The following is a 19212-nucleotide window of genomic DNA, read 5'->3' as shown; positions in this document are numbered from 1 at the left end:
CATGTAAGCTATGTGTAGTTGAAATATCAGATAAGTCGAATATTTGATCTATTAAGAAAACTGCATAAGAAAAAGTTATACAATTTGTTGACTGTGTACAACTACCGATCATAGTATTAGTTTTGCCGAAGTAACAAAAAACAATGCTAAGGAAACTTTTCTTTCTCTGTTAAAAACGAAGGGTATCATTTCAACTTCATTTGATTAGTAACTTTCGGTGAGTTTGAACTTTGCAACGATAATACATATCGACTATATATCAATTTGAGAACGCATTCTTCCCTTACAATTTTTGTGCAATTCATCACACACTTATTCGAATATTTTTTTTTTCTAATGTTAATTTGAAGAAGTTTGTATTAATTAGCACGAAATACACGTGCGTTGCACGTGTTCGAAATATATATATATAGAGAGAGAGAGACTCCACATCGAAGTTATGAGTTCAGATGAGTTCGTAGCAAAGGCTACATATGCTTCTATCTTTATACTATCTTTAATGAGTTGAAGATATTGACGGCAGTTTGTCCCTTTAGGAATTTTTCTTTACTTGCAAGTAATTTCCATGCAAATTCTTGAAGAATTTGTGATAGATGGTTGCTTGAACTTATTACAGGATAATGGGATCAATAAGTTGAATTTTATTGTGAAAAAACATGGTTAAGAATTGTTAATTGTCCCACATCGGATTTGTGATGGGTAGTTGGTCTCCTTATATGGACATGGACATGGACAATCCTCGTCCTAGCTTTTGAGGTTGAGTTAGGCTCCAGATCCATTTCTTTGCGAGAATACAGACTCTGTCTTTAGGGATTGAAGGGAGTGGCCAAAGTAGGCTTGTCATAATGACTATAAATATTCCTTAACTACAGATAAGAGAGTTCCTCCCTAACATACAACAACAAATACAATATGATAATGAAACAAAGAGAAGAACAAATGGTAATAAGTCTCCCAGGAAAGTTCCTCCCTAACATGTTATTGCACAATTAAGTAACTTATTGTGAAATAAGCATCACCTTCAATGCTGCTGCTTGTGTATTTAGCAGTTACAACTAATCAAGCATATAGCCTAAGCCTACTTCCCCATTGGTGAAGGATTTGTTTGTCATTAGAGCATGTCTTTCGCAGCCCAAACTTCGGTTCAGATGTTTGTTACTTAATACAACCTCAACCCGTTCTTTCGCGGTTTAAAGAGATATTTGGACAAGTATGTTGATTTTACCATGTCCCACCATAACTTATAATGTAAACACCCAAATAAAGCTAAAGGAACAGCACCAGACACAGCAATGAGCTTCGGCTCCCAAGCCGCATGATTATTATAGACCAAGACGAAAGTTGCTGCAAAAGCCACTACCATGCCAACTATCGAGGCAAAGAGTGTCGTGAGACCAAACAGTAATTTATTAGGCAATGACACAAGGAAGTAGTCCTCAGTGTCGCGGGATGTCAGAATGGACAAGAACATAACGATGGAAACAATTAAGCTGAACATTGCCACTGCATCCGATACCACAATAACCGTAAATCCCTTCAATTGTAACATTATTGGAGTAACTTCATTGTCGTTATTACCGCCTGGTACAGTAAAGGCAGCAGCAAACATCACCGTAGCAATCAAGGTTGCAACAATCATACAATAATTTGCTGTATCTCTCATCCACCTTTCACCTTCTTTCAGTAAGAGCTGGTGCTCCGCTGTGAATAACTGCCTCGGAGTTTTCCCATCCTTGTTTTCCTTCCGGAGGAATAGAGGTGACACAATTTTCTCCACCTCCTAACCATTCATTATTCTAATCAGATGTGGAATTTATTTACATTTTTATAATGAAAGAGAACAAGCAGTTTTAAAAATATGCCAGCTATTGAAGCTCTTAACAATAAAAAACACATATTACCTTGAACCACAATAGCTCTTTTTGCAGTCGAAGAGCTGCTCCAGACACATTGAGAAATGACGTCGGCATAATCTTCTCTTCCATCTCTCCAAGCTGTTGTTGCCCAGGGCCAGGTGTCTTTTTATTAACGCGGAGGACTGGCTCCCCCAATTTTCCAGCCAAATGTAGAATGTAATTGCCTTCATCATCTACGATAAGTGTAATTAAGTCTTTAATCGCTCCAATTTGGTGTACAAGACTGAAGACTTTTTCTTGTCGATGTAAAACAGCAACATGGAAGATGGTCTGTCCTTTTTGGTTGACATCCCATACGAGATCAGGATAATCGCGAATTAGCAGAGCTAAAAATTCCACATTTCCTTCTTTTGCGGCAGAATGGAGTATGTTTGTCTCAGAGACTAGCCTCATTAGCTCATCCTCTGCCAAATTTTCACTACACTCTTTCCACAGCTCCTCAAGTAGCTCACTAGCTTTCATCTTCAGTAAAGATTTTTCCTCGCAGTTCTCGAACTCTTTTCAACCCTAAAGTTTGAGGTAAACGCATGGGTGGCTGCAGCTCCAATTTGAAATAAAATAGTGAGACAAAAGAAAGGGGCAACTTCAGTGTGGGTGAAATTTAGAGTCCTGTTCTACACTGCACACTCCTAATACACTTTTACCTAGGCAACAATCATATTGTCTAGTAGGAGATGAGCAATATTAAGGCATATAGTTACTAATATTGCTTCAGTATGTTTGTAAAAGAGTAACAATAAGGATAAATGGGAACTTTTAACAGTCAGGTTATTCTTGCTAATTAGCTGACTCAGTACATTATTATAGAAAAGTAGCCCCAAATTCCAGGGAGCAGCTCCGAACGAAATATGAATAAGGTTCTAAATTAAAGTCCAGTTGATCAATCTTACATGTACAACATTTCCCACACTGGCGAACAAGCTCGTCTATGAATGAATCTTTCCTATTTCCCTTCTAGATTTCGGCTGCTGATTTTTACAGACTTTTTAGCTAACATATTTAAGATAGAATGATTTTCTGCTGGTCTGTAAGTGGCCAAAGTTCTGTCCTTCTTGAATAGAGCTAATGCCACATCTGCCAGTAAAACCAGAATTAGTAAATCACCCCCACAATATTCTAAACGTTTTTTTTTTTTTATCCATTTCAGTACATAGAGAACAATTTCTTTTCTAATTTTGTTTTTACTATTATCATTAATTAGTCATTTCTCAAATGAATTGCAGTATTAGTAGTCAATTTAAATTTCCGAAGTACCCAAACTAATGAGTACTTTGAAAGTTGAAATACATGGATCATACTTTGTTGGTTCACTTTTACTTATCCATTATGGATTTCGCACGCCTCTTGAGAACTGATAAATGAACTGCATATTTTATTATAATATTCATATTAATTGGTGCATAGTCTCAATAGACTTGAGAAATGATTTGAAAATGAGTAATTAATGTTAAGAATAAAACGGGAAAACAATGTCTTTCTCTTGATATTCTAAAGTGGATAAATAAAATAAAAAATTATTTTTAGTATAGTGGACAACTAAAACTGAACGGAGGGAGTGTAATCTTCTTTGGACAACTTTCTTTTATCAATGACTGAAAATTGAAGAAATTTTCTTTTGGCAAACTTACAGATATAACTACCTTATATGAGGCTCTTACTATAGTAACTACCATTTGCCAAATTACAATTCGTAGCTAATGTATTTTACTTGGCCAAATACACTCATCTTAAGAAAAATAGTTAGCTGTGTTCGAACCTGAGTGGAAAGGGGCAAAGCCATGCCCAATAACCGCTTCATCCACTCCAACTTGTTGATACATATGACGAAATACACTTAAATACACTCAAAATATAGGAGAAGAAGCTAGGAAAAATATATAAGAAAAGTAATATTAATGGTTGGGTTCGAACTTGGGTTAAACCACTCCAACTTGATGTATTTTGATATAGTTACGAATAGTAATTTACAAAATCATTGTAGCTACAATATAAATAAATTAAAAGGTAGTTATTATCAATAATTACCTCTTAGAAGAAGCTACACCAAGTAAAAATTCCTTTTCTTTTACATATACGCAGAGATAAAGATCGGAATTATGGACCGTCGCACAGTGGGATCATTTATTTCATCAGTAGACAATCATAAAGCACAAGAAGAGTCCAACGACGAGTAACAAAAAGGGTACTAAAGAAATTTAAGTGTCCACACTGCCAACGTTCCTTTTCGCCACTGAAAAGAAAGATAAGCCGTCGACGGTCTTTCCCTCAAGAAAATGGGAAAAGAAATGAAGCAACAACAGAAGGATCATCGTCGTCTATTAAGCGCAAGCTTCAAGAAGAGGAGGAATTTGATGATCAACATTTGCAAATTGCTAAATATATATATATATATATACACACACACACACACTAAAAGTAAGAAGCCTCATAATTGAAAGTTGGATCAGGATATGAAAAGTTAATCGACCAAATTACCCTTTACCCAAAAGTAAAATTACCACCCCCAACCTACTAATTAATGGGAAGAGCTTTCACCTTCTACTAATTATTATCGGCCTTTTGATATGTCACAGAAAGTTAAGTTGGATATTTAACAAGAATCCTATTAAATGACCAATAATGGTTGTAATAAACTTTTAATTAGAGAGAATAGTTTATTATGGTACAACCTAAGCCTTTTCACCTTCTAACGTTAATGTAAGCATAAAACTTCTGGGCTTTCTTGTCATTATGGCTCTTAATTTGCACAGATGATGCAATTGATCCGTTAAGAAATTCATCAGTTGCCAAAGTTAAATTGATAATGAATTGCCTTATTTGATCCATTAAATTCTGCTGAAATGATCAGCTTATATATAAAGATATTTATAAATTAATAATATGTATAACTCTCACCAATAGAAGAAATGATAGAGAAATGCTGTAGATTTATCAGGTATGTTCATCTTCCTTTGTTACTTCCTCTGAGTATTATAAAGTTGTATGATCCTATTTGTGGAAATCTTTATTTAACATTGTTATCTACTGCTATTAATCATTTGTCGGATTTAAAAAAATTGATGAATGAAAGCAATAAAAAAAATATTCACCTTACTCAACGCTACGAGAAGTCAGTGCAGAATCCTTATAAAAAAAGTGAATAAGAAAAATGAGAGCAAAAAGGTGTCGTGTGAGAGAAAGAAAACAACTAGATAATAAAATTCAACTTCGGAAATCTGTTTGGCATTCGATTCTTCTTGCTTTTTTGATTGTCATTGTTCTTTGTTGATTATCATATTTTTTTTAATTTTAAATTGAATTTAATTTGTCACACACACATGATTCAACTAATATTTTATGTCAAATTCACGGATGAAAGGACTGATAAGTGTGAATCGGAATAAGCGTACCTTTACGATGCAATTATGATTTATATATATATCAAATTAATTTTTTTATGTCAATAGTTATTAAGTACTCTATAAGATGTATTACCTTTTTTTTTTTTGTTTTTTGCAGGGGTACACCATGAAATTGGCTGTGATCTACTAGCCATCCTAATGAAGACATATGTTAATCGAATTTCTGTACAACTTCTATAAGTTATTATTTTCATTCGATGACAATTTCTTAATATGTATGCGGCTGTAAAAAGGCGGAGGTTGCAAATTTTTAAAGACAAGGCATAAACTTTAAGACATGAAGTATTTGTAACCTAAGTGATGTTGCTCATATTCACATTTAAGCTATGTGTAGTTGAAATATCAGATAAGTCGAATATTTGATATATTAAGAAAATTGCATAAGAAAAAGTTATACAATTTGTTGACTGTGTACAACTACAGACCATAGTATTAGTTGCCGAAGTAACAAAAAACAACGCTAAGGAAACTTTTCTTTCTCTCTTAAAAACGAAGGGTATCATTTCAACTTTATTTGATTAGTAATTAACTTTCGGTGAGATTGAACTTTGCAACGATAATGCATATCGACTGTATATCAATTTGAGAACGCATTCTTCCCTTACAAATTTTTGTGCAATTCATCACACACTTATTCGAATATTTTTTTTTTTCTAATGATTGAAGAAGTTTGTACTAATTAGCACAAAATACACGTGGAACGCATGCACGTGTTCAGAAACTAGTGTGTATATATATATATATATATATATATATATATGAGTTCGTAGCAAAGGCTACATATGCTACTGTCTTTATACTATCTTGGGATAAGGCATCATTACCCCCCTCACCTAGTAGCGTTTTTGCTACGACACACCTTACCTAATGTTTGGTCCTATCACCCCCCTAAACTATTTAAAACCGTAATATTTTACCCCAAATGCTTTGATGTAGGAGAGAGTGTGTTTCACTCTCTTTGAGAGTGAGAAACATAAAAATCGAAAAACTTAATTTTTTCTTAAAAAAAATTGTATTTTCTTAAAATATGAATATAAATATAGTTTTTCACATTTTAAAAAATAATTAATTTTTTCAAAATTTTATAAAAAATCAGTTTTTTTTTCAAATTTTGACAAGAAAAACACTTTTTCCGGATTTTTTTTGAAAAATAAACGTCCTAAGAAAATGAAATCATGAAAATCAAGATCTTTTAAGACATTTTAAAAAAAATAATCAAGCTTTCCATATTATTAACAAATCCATTTTTCCATATTTTAAAGAAAAAATCGGTTTTTAATTAAATTTTCGCTTTTTTTTTTTTTTTTAAACGGGTTTTAAAAATTAATTTTTTAAAAGAAAAATTAGTTTTTTAATTCGACTTTTCATTTTTTTTTTTTTTTTTTTTTAAAACGGGTTTAAAAATAAATTTTTTAAAAGAAAAATCAGTTTTTTAATTAGCGTTTTCAGTTTTTTTTTTTTTTTTAAAAAAACGGGTTTTAAAAATAAATTTTTTAAAAGAAAAATCATTTTTAAATTCTCGTTTTCAGTTTTTTTTTTTTTTTTTTTTAAAACAGCTTTTAAAAATAAATTTTTTAAAAGAAAAATCAGTTTTTTAATTCACTTTTTTTTTATTTTTAAAAACGGGTTTTAAAAATAAATTTTGTAAAAGAAAAATCAATTTTTTATTTTTTTATTCTTAAAAATTGACACGTAAGCTGAATATTAAAAAAATAAAAATAAATGTACATGTGGCAAGGAGAGTGTATGTCACTCTCCCATATGAGAGTGGGCATCAGCGTTTAAGGGGTAAAATATTACGATTTTAAATAGTTTAAGGGGGTGATAGGACCAAACATTAGGTAAGGTGTGTCGTAGCAAAAACGCTACTAGGTGAGGGGGGTAATGATGCCTTATCCCTACTATCTTTAATAAGTTGAAGATATTGGCGCAGTTTGTCCCTTTAGGAATTTTTCTTTACTTGAAAGTAATTTCCATAAATAATTTTGGGAAGGTCGATTTGTGGTATAGTGGTTACAATACATTTCTTGAAGAATTTGTGACAGATGGTTACTTGAACCTATTACAGGATAATGGGATCAATAAATTGAATTTTATTGTGAAAATACATGGTTAAGAATTGTTAATTGCCCCACATCGGATTTATGATGGATAATTGGTCTCCGTATATGGACATGGAAAATCCTCATCCTAACTTTTGGGATTGAGTTAGGTCCCAGATCCATTTTTTTGCGAGAATACAGACTCCGTCTTTAGTGATTGAAGGGAGTGGCCAAAGTAGGCTTGTCATAATGACTATAAATATTCCTTAAATACCGATAAGAGAGTTCCTAACATACAACAACAAATACAATATGATAATGAAACAAAGAAAAGAACAAATGGTAATAAAACTCGCAGGAAAGTTCCTCCCTAACATGTTATTGCGCAATTAAGTAACTTATTGTGAAATAAGCATCACCTTCAATGCTGCTGCTTGTGTATTTAGTAGTAATAACTAATCAAGCATACAGCCTTAGCCTGCTTCCCCATTGGTGAAGGATTTGTTTGTCATTAGAGCATGTCTTTCGCAGCCCAATCTTCGGTTCAGATCTTTGTTACTTAATACAACCTCAACCCGTTCTTTCGCGGTTTAAAGAGATATTTGGACAAGTATGTTGATTTTACCGTGTCCCACCATAACTTATAATGTACACCCAAATAAAGCTACAGGAACAGCACCAGACGCAGCAATGAGCATCGGCTCCCAAGCCATATGATTACTATAGACCAAGACGAAAGTTGCTGAAAAAGCCAATTCCATGCCAACTATCGAGGCAAAGAGTGTCGTGAGACCAAACAGTAATTTATTAGGCAATGACACAAGGAAGTCATCCTCAGTGTAGCGAGACGTCAGAATGGACAAGAACATAATGATGGAAACAATTGAGCTGAACATTGCCACTGCATCTGATACCACAAAAACCGTAAATCCCTTCAATTGTATCATTATTGGAGTACCTTCAACGTCGTTATTACCGCCTGGTACAGTAAAGGCAGCAGCAAACATCACCGTAGCAATCAAGGTTGCAACAATCATACAATAATTTGCTGTATCTCTCATCCACTTTTCACCTTCTTTCAGTAAGAGCTGGTGCTCCTCTGTGAATAATTGCCTCGGAGTTTTCCCACCCTTGTTTTCCTTCCGGAGGATTAGAGGTGGCACAATTGTCTCCACCTCCTAGCCATTCATTATTCTAATCAGATGTGGAATTTATTTACATTTTTATAATGAAAGAGAACAAGCATTTTTAAAAATATGCATCTATTGAAGCTCTTAACAATAAAAAACACATATTACCTTGAACCACAATAGCTCTTTTTGCAGTCGAAGAGCTGCTCCAGACACATTGAGAAATGATGTCGGCATAATCTTCTCTTCCATCTCTCCAAGCTGTTGTTGCCCAGGGCCAGGTGTCTTTTTATTAACGCGAAGGACTGGCTCCCCCAATTTTCCAGCCAAATGTAGAATGTAATTGTCTTCATCATCTATGATAAGTGTAATTAAGTCTTTAATCGCTCCAATTTGGTGTACAAGACTGAAGACTTTTTCTTGACGATGTAAAACAGCAACATGGAAGATGGTCTGTCCTTTTTGGTTGACATCCCATACGAGATCAGGATAGTCGCGAATTAGCAGAGCTAAAAATTCCACATTTCCTTCTTTTGCGGCAGAATGGAGTATGTTTGTCTCAGAGACTAGCCTCTTTAGCTCATCCTCTGCCAAATTTTCACTACACTCTTTCCACAGCTCCTCAAGTAGCTCACTAGCTTTCATCTTCAGTAAAGTTTTCTCTCGCAGTTCTCGAACTATTTTCAACCCTAAAATTTGAGGTAAACGCATGGAGCGCCAATTTGAAATAAAATAGTGAGATAAAAGAAAGAGGCAACTTCAGTGTGGGTGAAATTTAGAGCCCTATTCTACACTGCACACTCCTAATACATTTTAACTTAGGCAACAATGATATTGTCTAGTAGGAGATGAGCAATATTAAGGCATATAGTTACTAATATACCTTCAGTATGTTTGTAAAAGAGTAACAATAAGGATAAATGGGAACTTATATCAGTCAGGTTATTCTTGCTAATTAGCTGACTCAGTACATTATTATAGAAAAGTAGCCCCAAATTCCAGGGAGCAGCTCCGAACGAAATATGAATAAGGTTATAAATTAAAGTCCAGTAGATCGATCTTACATGTAAACATTCCCCACACCAGCGAACAAGCTCGTCTATGAATGAATCTTTCTGATTTCCCTTCTAGATTTCGGCTGCTGATTTTTACAGACTTTTTAGCTAACATATTTAAGATAGAATGATTTTCTGCTGGTCTGTAAGTGGCTAAAGTTTTGTCCTCCTTGAATAGAGCTAATGCCACATCTGCCAGTAAAACCAGAATAAGACAATCAACCCAACAATACAATTATAAATACAGATCCAACAGTACTCGGATAGCTTCCCAAATTAAAGGTGATACATGATGAGTCTTTCAATGTATAAAGTGATTGACTAATTATATTTTTGAAGAATGACATAATTAATATATTCAATTAGTGCATCGTACCATACATGTCATTCTGGATAGTGCCTTCAAGAAGATCAAAGCGTTCAGATTTTTCTAGCGCTTTCAGATTTGTGACATTGTGGAGATATGATACCATAGCCTTATTCCCGAACAAAGCTGCCATAGTGATTGGTGCCATGCGACCTTCACCGCGGATGTTAGCTAGTTCCTCATTCTTTTCGGCCATTGCTCTAGCAATTTCAACAACCCCTGACGCAGCTGCAAAACAGAACGCGGTGCTTCCCCCAGTATTTTTCAGTTTTAAGTCTTCTTTATCCATCAGATCCACTAGCCCCTCTACAAATTTGGTGCTCTTTGCTGCAACTGCAACGTGTAGAACTCTTTCATCCCGTCTCGTTATCGCAACCCGCGCTAAACTAGGCTTGTTTCTTACAATAGGTTCAGCTGCTTTCCAATCGTCTCTTAAAGCAGCTAGATATAGAGTCCGATGTTCTGTTGCAACCTCTGATCGAATGCCGCCTGAAAAATAGAAACCAAATTAAATTAAATTAGTTCTGGACAGTCAATGAACTGCAATTGATATCGTCTCTTCATATTTATCTCTCTTTAATTTTTTATTTTTTTTAGTTTTCTATTAGCTCAACAATGATACCCCGAAGTTAAGGATGAGATCTATCAATCTCTGTTTAAAAGTTGCGCAAAACCTTGTTGATCTCAGCAATTATTTGGAATGCAGAGAGAGTCGTCAGTATACTCATTCGATCAATCATTTGAAGCAATGAACAGCTTAAATTCGCGGTGTTCATTCACTACTATGACAATCTAATTAATACAAATGTTCTAACTAAAATCTTGACTAAAATATGCAGGCCAATAAATGTATCCTGTCCAATAAAATTGAGTTACATATTTAGCCCAGATCAACCAATAAAAATATGTCTACTCCAACCGCTAAAATACCAAATATTTTGAAACAACTTCAATTTGTTAAAACTACTAGACTAGAAAGTTTAGGTTTTTCACATGCAAATATTTACTTCAAGACTAATTAACGGATAGAACTCACTAGTAACAGGCTGCAGACTAAGATTAGGAGTTTGACTTTCAATGTCCCTTTCATCAAGTTGAGACCGTTGTTCAATTTCTTGATCAGCAGCTTGTTTTTGTCCTTGTTCTTGAGTGGGAGCATCCTGAGCTTCTTCATCTTGAAAGTCATCCATTTGGTCATCATCAAAGTCCGTCTTAGCTGAGTAAGTTGCCGAAAGTGTAGAATTCCTCCGCATTATAACTATATCAGGACTGTCCATAAAGTAGAAATAAGTAAAGAGGAATTCATTAAGTTACCAAGCGTGCAAAAAAAGAGCAAATATTAATGACTGAACAAATCACCCATTCCGAGACGTAAACAGCTATTCACAAACTACTAAGATTCTCAGCCTAGCACTCCAGTATTATTGAAGAAGAAGAAGAAGAAGAAGAAGAAGAAGAAGAAGAAGGAGACAGTACTGATTGATGCTTCTCGGTTATTGGACTATCTGGTTGATGATGCTCTTAGATCCTAACTCCAAATGTGAGAGATAAATTAAAGAGAAAGTTAAACTTTGGATTTCTTTGCCTCAAGCAATGGCTGATCATGCGTTCGTTTATGGCGATTGGCGACCCTTTAATTCACACAGCTATTATGGCCTACTAGTGAATTTGTCGCACTTCGCGCGGTCATGGAAACCCCCATTGAATTTACGAATTATTTTTTTCTAATACAATAACATTAAAAAATTATCTTTTTGTCTAATACTATAACATTAAAAAATTATTTTTTCAAACAAAAATGAGACAATGACAACAAAACCTCATAAAAAAAATTAAAAAATTCTAGGAGAATCATCTACTCTGAAGTGAAAGCGAAAACATGAACATAAATACTTACATAACATAAGAAGTTACAATGATATGTACTTGGAACCAAAGTTGCACAACCTTAAATAAGATTAAGTTGATGAAAATTTAAAATAGGTATATGAAAAGTTGACTTGCTGTAATTAAATTATTTTTAAGAGTATTTTCCTTTTTTTTTTTTCTTGAGCGGTAGCAACATTTTAGTCCATCTTTTCAATTATATGGATACTCTTAGTCGAAATATCCCAATTTTCAACAATAAATATAATTTAGTAAGCGCGTCATTATGATGCACCTTGAGTATCTGTATGTTACATGTCGCGTGCATCAACACCTCATACAAATAATTAAAGGGCCAACTTTGAGCCTTGTGAAAAAAAAAAACCAACAAAACTTTAATAACAGTATGTAAACCGTAAAAATGAAAGATATAGTTAGCAGAACTATAATATACAAAATCCACATCTAGAATCACTTCATTGGAATGGACACCACCAAAATTTACTTGCAATACATTCCTTCAATTTGGCATACAAAAAGAATCATCTCCATTGAGTCCTTGACACATGAGATCACATAATCTTTATTTTATTTTCCTTTAACTACTAAAAGGTAAAGAATGCATTAAGCACAAATAACCAAATCTTTATCTTTCCTCCCGAAATAAATAAATAAATATCAAAACAATGCATCCAACTAAATGACAAGTTTGTATAACAAAAGTACCTTACATATAAGAACTTTTCATATCGACAACATAAGATAATTAAGAAACATATAAAAAGAAAAATATCAAAGGCAGATAATTAAGAATCACATACAAGCTTGAATAAGGAAAGAAAAAAATAGGAAAGAAAGGTAAGGGAAATTCTTACCATGCGTGAATAAGGTATGAAGATGATGTGGGAATAACATATTAAGAAATCGTAGATTTGGTGCACTTTTGGGGCATAAGATAGCTCATTCTCTTTAAATAACAAAAAAGAAAAACTTAGCAGGTGGTCTTAGACGTGGGGTTTTCTATTTAATGCTTGAAATACAAAGGGGTCACAACCGAAAAATTGAAATAATAATACTAAATGAAACATTCCCTGAACTAATTGGCTCAGGATAAAAAAAAACGTAGATAACGTAACTAAAAAACTAAGCTAATTAGCATAACACATTTAACATAATTAAGAGAGTTTAATGAGTGACTTTGAGTTCTTTTTTATTTTTTTATTTTTTTTATTTTTTATAACATAACACATAAATAAGAAAAATTGAGAAAATCCCAAAAAATTGAGAAAAAGATAAGTAGGAATGGAGGCCATAGAGAGGTGCCACATCACTTTGTCTATGCCTAGCTTTATATTATATATAGATTTGGCAAAGCTTTTAGGAAAAATAAGGAGTGCTTCATTATTTTCAGAAGCTAAAAGAATATCTTTATGTCTCATAAGCACTTTTGTAACCTTAATCAAATATAATTACTGCTCTAGTATTGGTCAAAATACTTTTTAAATGGTTAGCCAACCACGAACTTCTATTCTTCAAAAATACTTAATCGATAAGCACGTATGAGTTATGACAAAAGGCACTTTTTAAAATAAATAGGTTTTGAAAGCTTAGCCAAACGGCTATTGTAAGACCAAGTTCTTTTTCTTAACTCCATATATGTAAAAAGGCTCAAATATGTCATCGAACTATCAAAAATGGCTCATTTATGCCACTCGTCAATAGTTTGGCTCATTTATGTCATTGTCGTTACCAAATGACTCATCCATACCATTTTTCATTAACGCCGGTTTTACAATACCAGACATGACACGTGGCCTTAAGTAGAGGTCCATGTCATTTAATTAAACCAACACAAATTAAATCCTACATTAAACTAAAACCCGACACATACACCCAACCCACCCAAATCCTAGTTTTAGTTCCCTCTCCCTCATTATTATTTCTCTTTTATCATTCTGATTTTTTAAAGTTTTGTTTGTTAATTTTGACCATCCCACCCAAATCCTATTTTTAGTTCCCTCTCCCTCATTATTATTTCTCTTTTATCATTCTGATTTTTTAAAGTTTTGTTTGTTAATTTTGATCTTGTTTTATTTGATTCCGGTAGGGTTTAATCGTATAATGAATGAGGGAGAGGGAAATAAGAATACAATTTGGGTGGGTCGTGTTTTAGTTTAATTTAGGATTTAATTTGTGCTGGTTTAATTAAACGACATGGGCCTCTACTTAAAACCAAGTGTCATATCTGGTATTGTAAAACCGGCGTTAATGAAAAATGGCATGGATGAGCCATGTGGTACGGCAATGGCATAAATGAGCCATTTGGTTAACGGCGATGGCATAAATGAAGCAATTGACGGAAGATAAACATAAATGGCCTCTTTTCCATTCATATATTTAATAGAGCTAATTGCCACTATGTTCTTCTTTTTTTTTTTTTTTAATTAGTAGACATATATATATATATATATATATATAAGTAATTAAATACTCTTAATTTACATGATTTCTATTTGTGTCGAAAGCGCATGAAGCTCGGTTACTTCAGCTCATCTATTTTTTTTATTTCACAATCATTTATTTTTCTTTCAATATTCAACTATTGCACAGAATATAGTCATATAGCAAAATTTAAGGTTTCATGTGAATGTGCCAATTTATCCCACATTATCACCACAACCGGCTTCCGACGCACTACCATCGTTAATTACTTTCACAATCAGTTGCTATAACAGAATCACCGTTACCTATGGGATATCTATATTTTATGACTACTTTCTCGGACACGTGCGTTGTGTGTGTATTCCAACTTTTGTAATAATATGTTTTAAAGAAATGTCAGTATTATTAAAACCTTTAGCTAAAATTTCTGTGATGGTCAATTTGGATCATCATGTCGTGATAAAATTTCTGTGATGACCAATGCGGATCATCACATCGTGATGTGTTTGTCGAGATCAATATATTGGATATCGTCTGATCAATCTTCCAAGATGAACAACAAAGTTAAGTAGATACATGTGATTTTTCTACTTATTTTGAATTTATGAGGTAAAAACTCGTGATGAAGCATATCAAATGTGATGTCACCAAACTTGCATTAACAGTGTTTCTTCTTATAGATTTAGAAAAACAGAATTGCTCGAAAAAAGTCTCCTCAAAGACCATAACTTTTCCACCAAAAGGACCATTGAGTCTGTTATCTTTAAATTAGCTCTTGTTAATTGTATACATTTTGTGATGCTGGGTCATGGTTGCCCTATCCCATGCAAATTATTTGTTCTTCTTTTCTTATCAATTTAGAAATAACATTTTATTTTAAAATATTACCATGATTGGATTATCTGTTTGAAAATATATGTTAAATCTAGGGTGAGTTATAAATACAGTAGTAATTCCATCACCCAGTAAAACCTCCCCATATACAACAATTTGACTAAAGAAAATGAGTTTTGTAGAACAAACAATAACAAACAACTCACAACAAAATACTCACACAATCACACCAAACAATATTTATCTACTTAATTGTAATATTTTCAATATTTTTGTCTATTAAGTTGTTTGGCTTTATTTTTTGGACTGTACTACTAAATTGCATTCTTTATTTGTGCCTTGTGTTGTAATTTGCTACCTGCGGCGGAAAATTTTTGTTACATAGCATGATTTCATCGCACGACTGAAAAGTTAGAACCAAGATTAATAAAACATTGATATCCACATATTTTCCTTTTTCATCACGAATGAGTATAATTGGAATTTGGACCAAATCATGCAGTAATAGATTGGAGAAATAACCGAAAGAAGAACAATCAATAAAAGCGCATTTTGTTGAAGATAAATTAGGTAGAAATATTTTATGTTAAAAAATACTCTGTTTACTTTTACGTTGTCTAGTTTGAACTTTGCAGATCCTTTAAGAAACAATGATTGATATGGGTATTTTACCATAATATCCATATTAATAGATTTTTGGTCTTAGGTCTTGGAAAATAATTTGGGGAATAAGTAATTAATGTTAAAGATAAAATAAGGAGAAAAATATATTTTTCTCTAGATATGCTAAATGTATTTTTAGTATAGCCGACAAGTAAAAGTAAACGGAGGGATAAGTAATTAATACCAATAATTTGATGGACAAAGTTGGATGCAAACCTGGAAGAAGTCTATTGGATGAGTCATCTTCACTCCAGTCAATATGCTTGGTGCTTTTTTTTTTTTTTTTTTCAATTAATTAAAGTAGTGTATATAGTGATCGTGCGCAATAAAGAATATATAGAATACATGCAAACGCATTGTTAGGAAACATAATTACTTATTATGTGTGCTAATAATGTGTGATGGTTTGGAGAAAAAGCATGAACCCAACTGAAATTTGCGCTCTTCTGGAAGGAAAAAGAAGATTTTTTTACCATGCACCGAATTGAAAATTAAGTTAATTAATTTGATTTTTTTAAAAAAAGTTAAGTAATCTAATTCAAATATTTGTATACTCTCAAGAACAGTATTACCTACAATCATTGGTTGTACGTGAAAGTGTACAAGTGTATCATACTCCATAACATACTTTGTAGTGGTCGAAGTACAATCGAGAAGCCGTCTTGTGAAGACAACAGTTGTACAAACTGGCTTAGGTGGGAAATATAGCAAAATTAAGTCGAATCAGAGTTCTTTCAGCACCAAGATTTTCCTGCAGGTCACCCTTTTTCACATTGCCAACAATACCCCTCAAGCACTTTAAAGCAATCTTTTAATCACATCTTGGCTTAACTTTTTTAAAAGGTATCTCTTTCAAGGCTTTGGTATCCGACAATATATTTTATAATAGTCAAAAAGATGACACCTAATAATTGGTGTTCTGGTCCCATAGAATATTTGATAAATGAATACTACCAGCCGCCAGGCAGTGGATCTCCACTGTGCACGTAATTATCACTTCTCGATTCGATAGTTTAAGTTAGAGAACTGATCGGAAGGAACACATCCCTTTATATTGATGAGTAAGAAAGAACACATCCGTTTGTATCTAAGCGTGAGTTAACTTTTAAGTTCTGGAGTTCATGTTTTTAATATAAATATAGACGGATAATATGGATCAATCCGTATTGACTCACTTTTGAATTGAGCTAGTAAATTTTAGTAACTATATTACCACCCCTACCTGCTGCGCTACAGCCAACCTCCATTGGAGCTACCATCACCCCTAGCTTACCATAACCAACAACATAAATAATTTACCATCAGCCCCACAATTATTATTGCCAGCCACTACCAACAATATAATTATCATCACCACCAGTAGTTGCACAACACTACAAAAAATGAATAATTTGCGGAGCTTGAAAGTTCTGAATTCGTTGGGTTTTAGCCTCCTCAAGTAATTAGTGGAGGCCAAATCCCCCGCGAATTGCAACTTTCAACCTCTGCAGATTACCCATTTTTTTATAGTGCAACCACCAGACTGGGGGAATCTTAGCAGCTCATGCAGTTGATTGACAACCTGAACTTTTACCTTATTGGTGAGGATTCGATTCCCCACCTTTTAATCCATTCCTCCATTTCCCCGTCCCCAACTCCCTATGTAATTAAAAAAAAAAAAAAAAAAAAGGCACAACCGCCAGACCCATCAGTGCACAACAACTAATACCTGCAGCCTTCTCCACCCAACTATGACTACCAGCGGCCACCATCTCACAACCATGACACTACTACGTACAGGCATTACCTTTACCTTTTAAATTGTGCTTCATCAATCTTCTAATTTTTGCAACACAATGTAAGTTAATATTTCCCGCAATTATTTATTGGCGTTTAAATAGATATACACTTTACATATATCCAGTGTTGAAATTCAGAGACATATATTGGTAATAAGATATTGTATTCATATATCAAAATGTTATTAAAAACAAAGGAGCCTGAGTGCATCCATCTTTAAACCCCAGGGAGTTAAATACAAAATCAATAAGCAAAATAAAAAGAGCGGGTACGTATTACGCAAGGAGATGTTGCTTTTGGACCAAAAGAAAACAAGGAAGATGTTGCGTTCAAGCTTTTCTGTCAAGTGACCTACATATTGGAAAAAACTAATATAAAAAAGAAAACATTAAAACTATGATAGAATAATTTCTCCCCAAACGAAACTCGTTTAATGACTATATTGTGGATGATTTTCTGTGCATGTTGTGTGAGAGAGACGGATCTTCAATTTATAGAAGTCGTAAACTTTTTCTTTTCCTCCAAGAAAGGATTATTCAAATATGAAAGAGATCTTTTTTCCATCAAGAAAACCTTTTTGAAATAAAACACAATTATGGTAGAATCCAAATAAGGCAGGAAATTTAGGGCAAACCCTAACAAAGAATAATTGATTTATAGGTGGGTAGTCATAATACTTCTTTTACCTAGCTAATTTTATTGTTTACTGGAAGGATTTGCAAGAACTTCTAGAGTTAAATCAGACACATTATCTATTTTTTAAAAGTAAAATTTAGATGCTGCGAGGTACCGAAGTTACTTTCATATGTTCCAATTGAAGGCTCTGATGATCGGGCACAACTTCGGCAGGCAGGGAAATGAAGTAGCAAATCTGTTAGGAAAGGAAGCCTCTACTCAGTCCAACTTAGTTAAACCTACGTAAATGGCAAGACCTCCTCCTTTTGTCGAAAAAAACTAGGAACTGATCGCCATGGAGGTCATCGTTTTGTTAGGTATCTAAATATAAATGCTTGTAATGCTCTAGCTAGCTAGTTATGGGAACAAAAATGTCCTGCGTTGACACATGAAAGCTACTTAACTGCCACTAATATTTTGGTAACACAAAACATCCCACGGGATATGTTTGTGTAATGTAATAGATTTATTAGGGTTATTATAAATATATATAAGTAGCATTAAATCCAAATAAAAAGTTACTTTCATATTCAAATGACAGAATGGTATACTCAAAAGTCAACTTAATTTTAGCGTATTCTCACCATATTTTAACTTCTAAACTTAAATTGCTTGGTTCTGTGTGACATTCTCATTTTTGCCCCCGAATTTAAGTTTTCAATTTTCTGGAGGATAGCTTAACTTTTACATGCTAACATGTGAGAATCGTGAAAATTGACAACTAATCAATCAGTATTCTAGGACGTGTTATAAGACTATACGAGAGAGAATGCAAGTCTTTTTGAATTTGATTATTTCAAGTCTTTGCACATTGAGTCTTTTTTTAAATTAATTTTCTTCGTGTAAGTCCTCCTTTTTGAGTCTTTTTTTAAAAATTAGTTTCAACTAATGTTAACGATGTTAATAGTGAAAATTGACAACTAATCCATCACATTATAAGAGATAAGATTAGGAAGATGCAAGTCATTATATCTTAATTCACAAGTCTTTTCACATTTGTGTCTTTTTATTTATTTCCAGTCTACTAAGTCTTTTGAATTGG

At 33.4% G+C, this 19212-nt stretch overlaps 2 protein-coding genes across 3 annotated transcripts; both read right to left on the bottom strand.

Annotated features, from left to right (window-relative positions):
* Positions 1-805: 805 nt before the first annotated feature.
* LOC132048123 (ankyrin repeat-containing protein NPR4-like) lies at positions 806-2789 on the bottom strand. The gene is made up of 2 exons (XM_059439048.1): positions 1902-2789; positions 806-1780 (listed from the first exon to the last, which is right to left on the bottom strand). Exons 1-2 carry the CDS (start codon positions 2376-2378, stop codon positions 1160-1162), a joined length of 1098 nt encoding a protein of 365 aa, XP_059295031.1. The 5' UTR covers positions 2379-2789; the 3' UTR covers positions 806-1159.
* A 4779-nt stretch (positions 2790-7568) lies between these two features.
* On the bottom strand, positions 7569-11521 carry LOC132040689 (ankyrin repeat-containing protein NPR4-like). 2 transcript variants are annotated; one of them, XM_059431345.1, is made up of 6 exons: positions 11388-11517; positions 10966-11180; positions 9921-10400; positions 9554-9736; positions 8658-9178; positions 7569-8537 (listed from the first exon to the last, which is right to left on the bottom strand). In XM_059431345.1, the coding sequence occupies exons 2-6, from the start codon at positions 11162-11164 to the stop codon at positions 8001-8003; spliced, it is 1920 nt and encodes a 639-aa protein (XP_059287328.1). In that variant the 5' UTR covers positions 11165-11180; positions 11388-11517; the 3' UTR covers positions 7569-8000. The 2 variants fall into 2 exon arrangements, with proteins under 2 accessions (XP_059287328.1, XP_059287336.1); XM_059431353.1 differs by having other exon boundaries at positions 8289-8553; positions 11388-11521.
* Between the last annotated feature and the right edge of the window lie 7691 nt (positions 11522-19212).

This window comes from Lycium ferocissimum, chromosome 2 (genome assembly GCF_029784015.1).
Source record: "Lycium ferocissimum isolate CSIRO_LF1 chromosome 2, AGI_CSIRO_Lferr_CH_V1, whole genome shotgun sequence".
In the NCBI taxonomy this organism is placed as follows: Eukaryota; Viridiplantae; Streptophyta; class Magnoliopsida; order Solanales; family Solanaceae; genus Lycium; species Lycium ferocissimum.
Note: the sequence above shows the minus strand (reverse complement) of the source record. Positions and strands in the feature narration are given on the sequence as shown.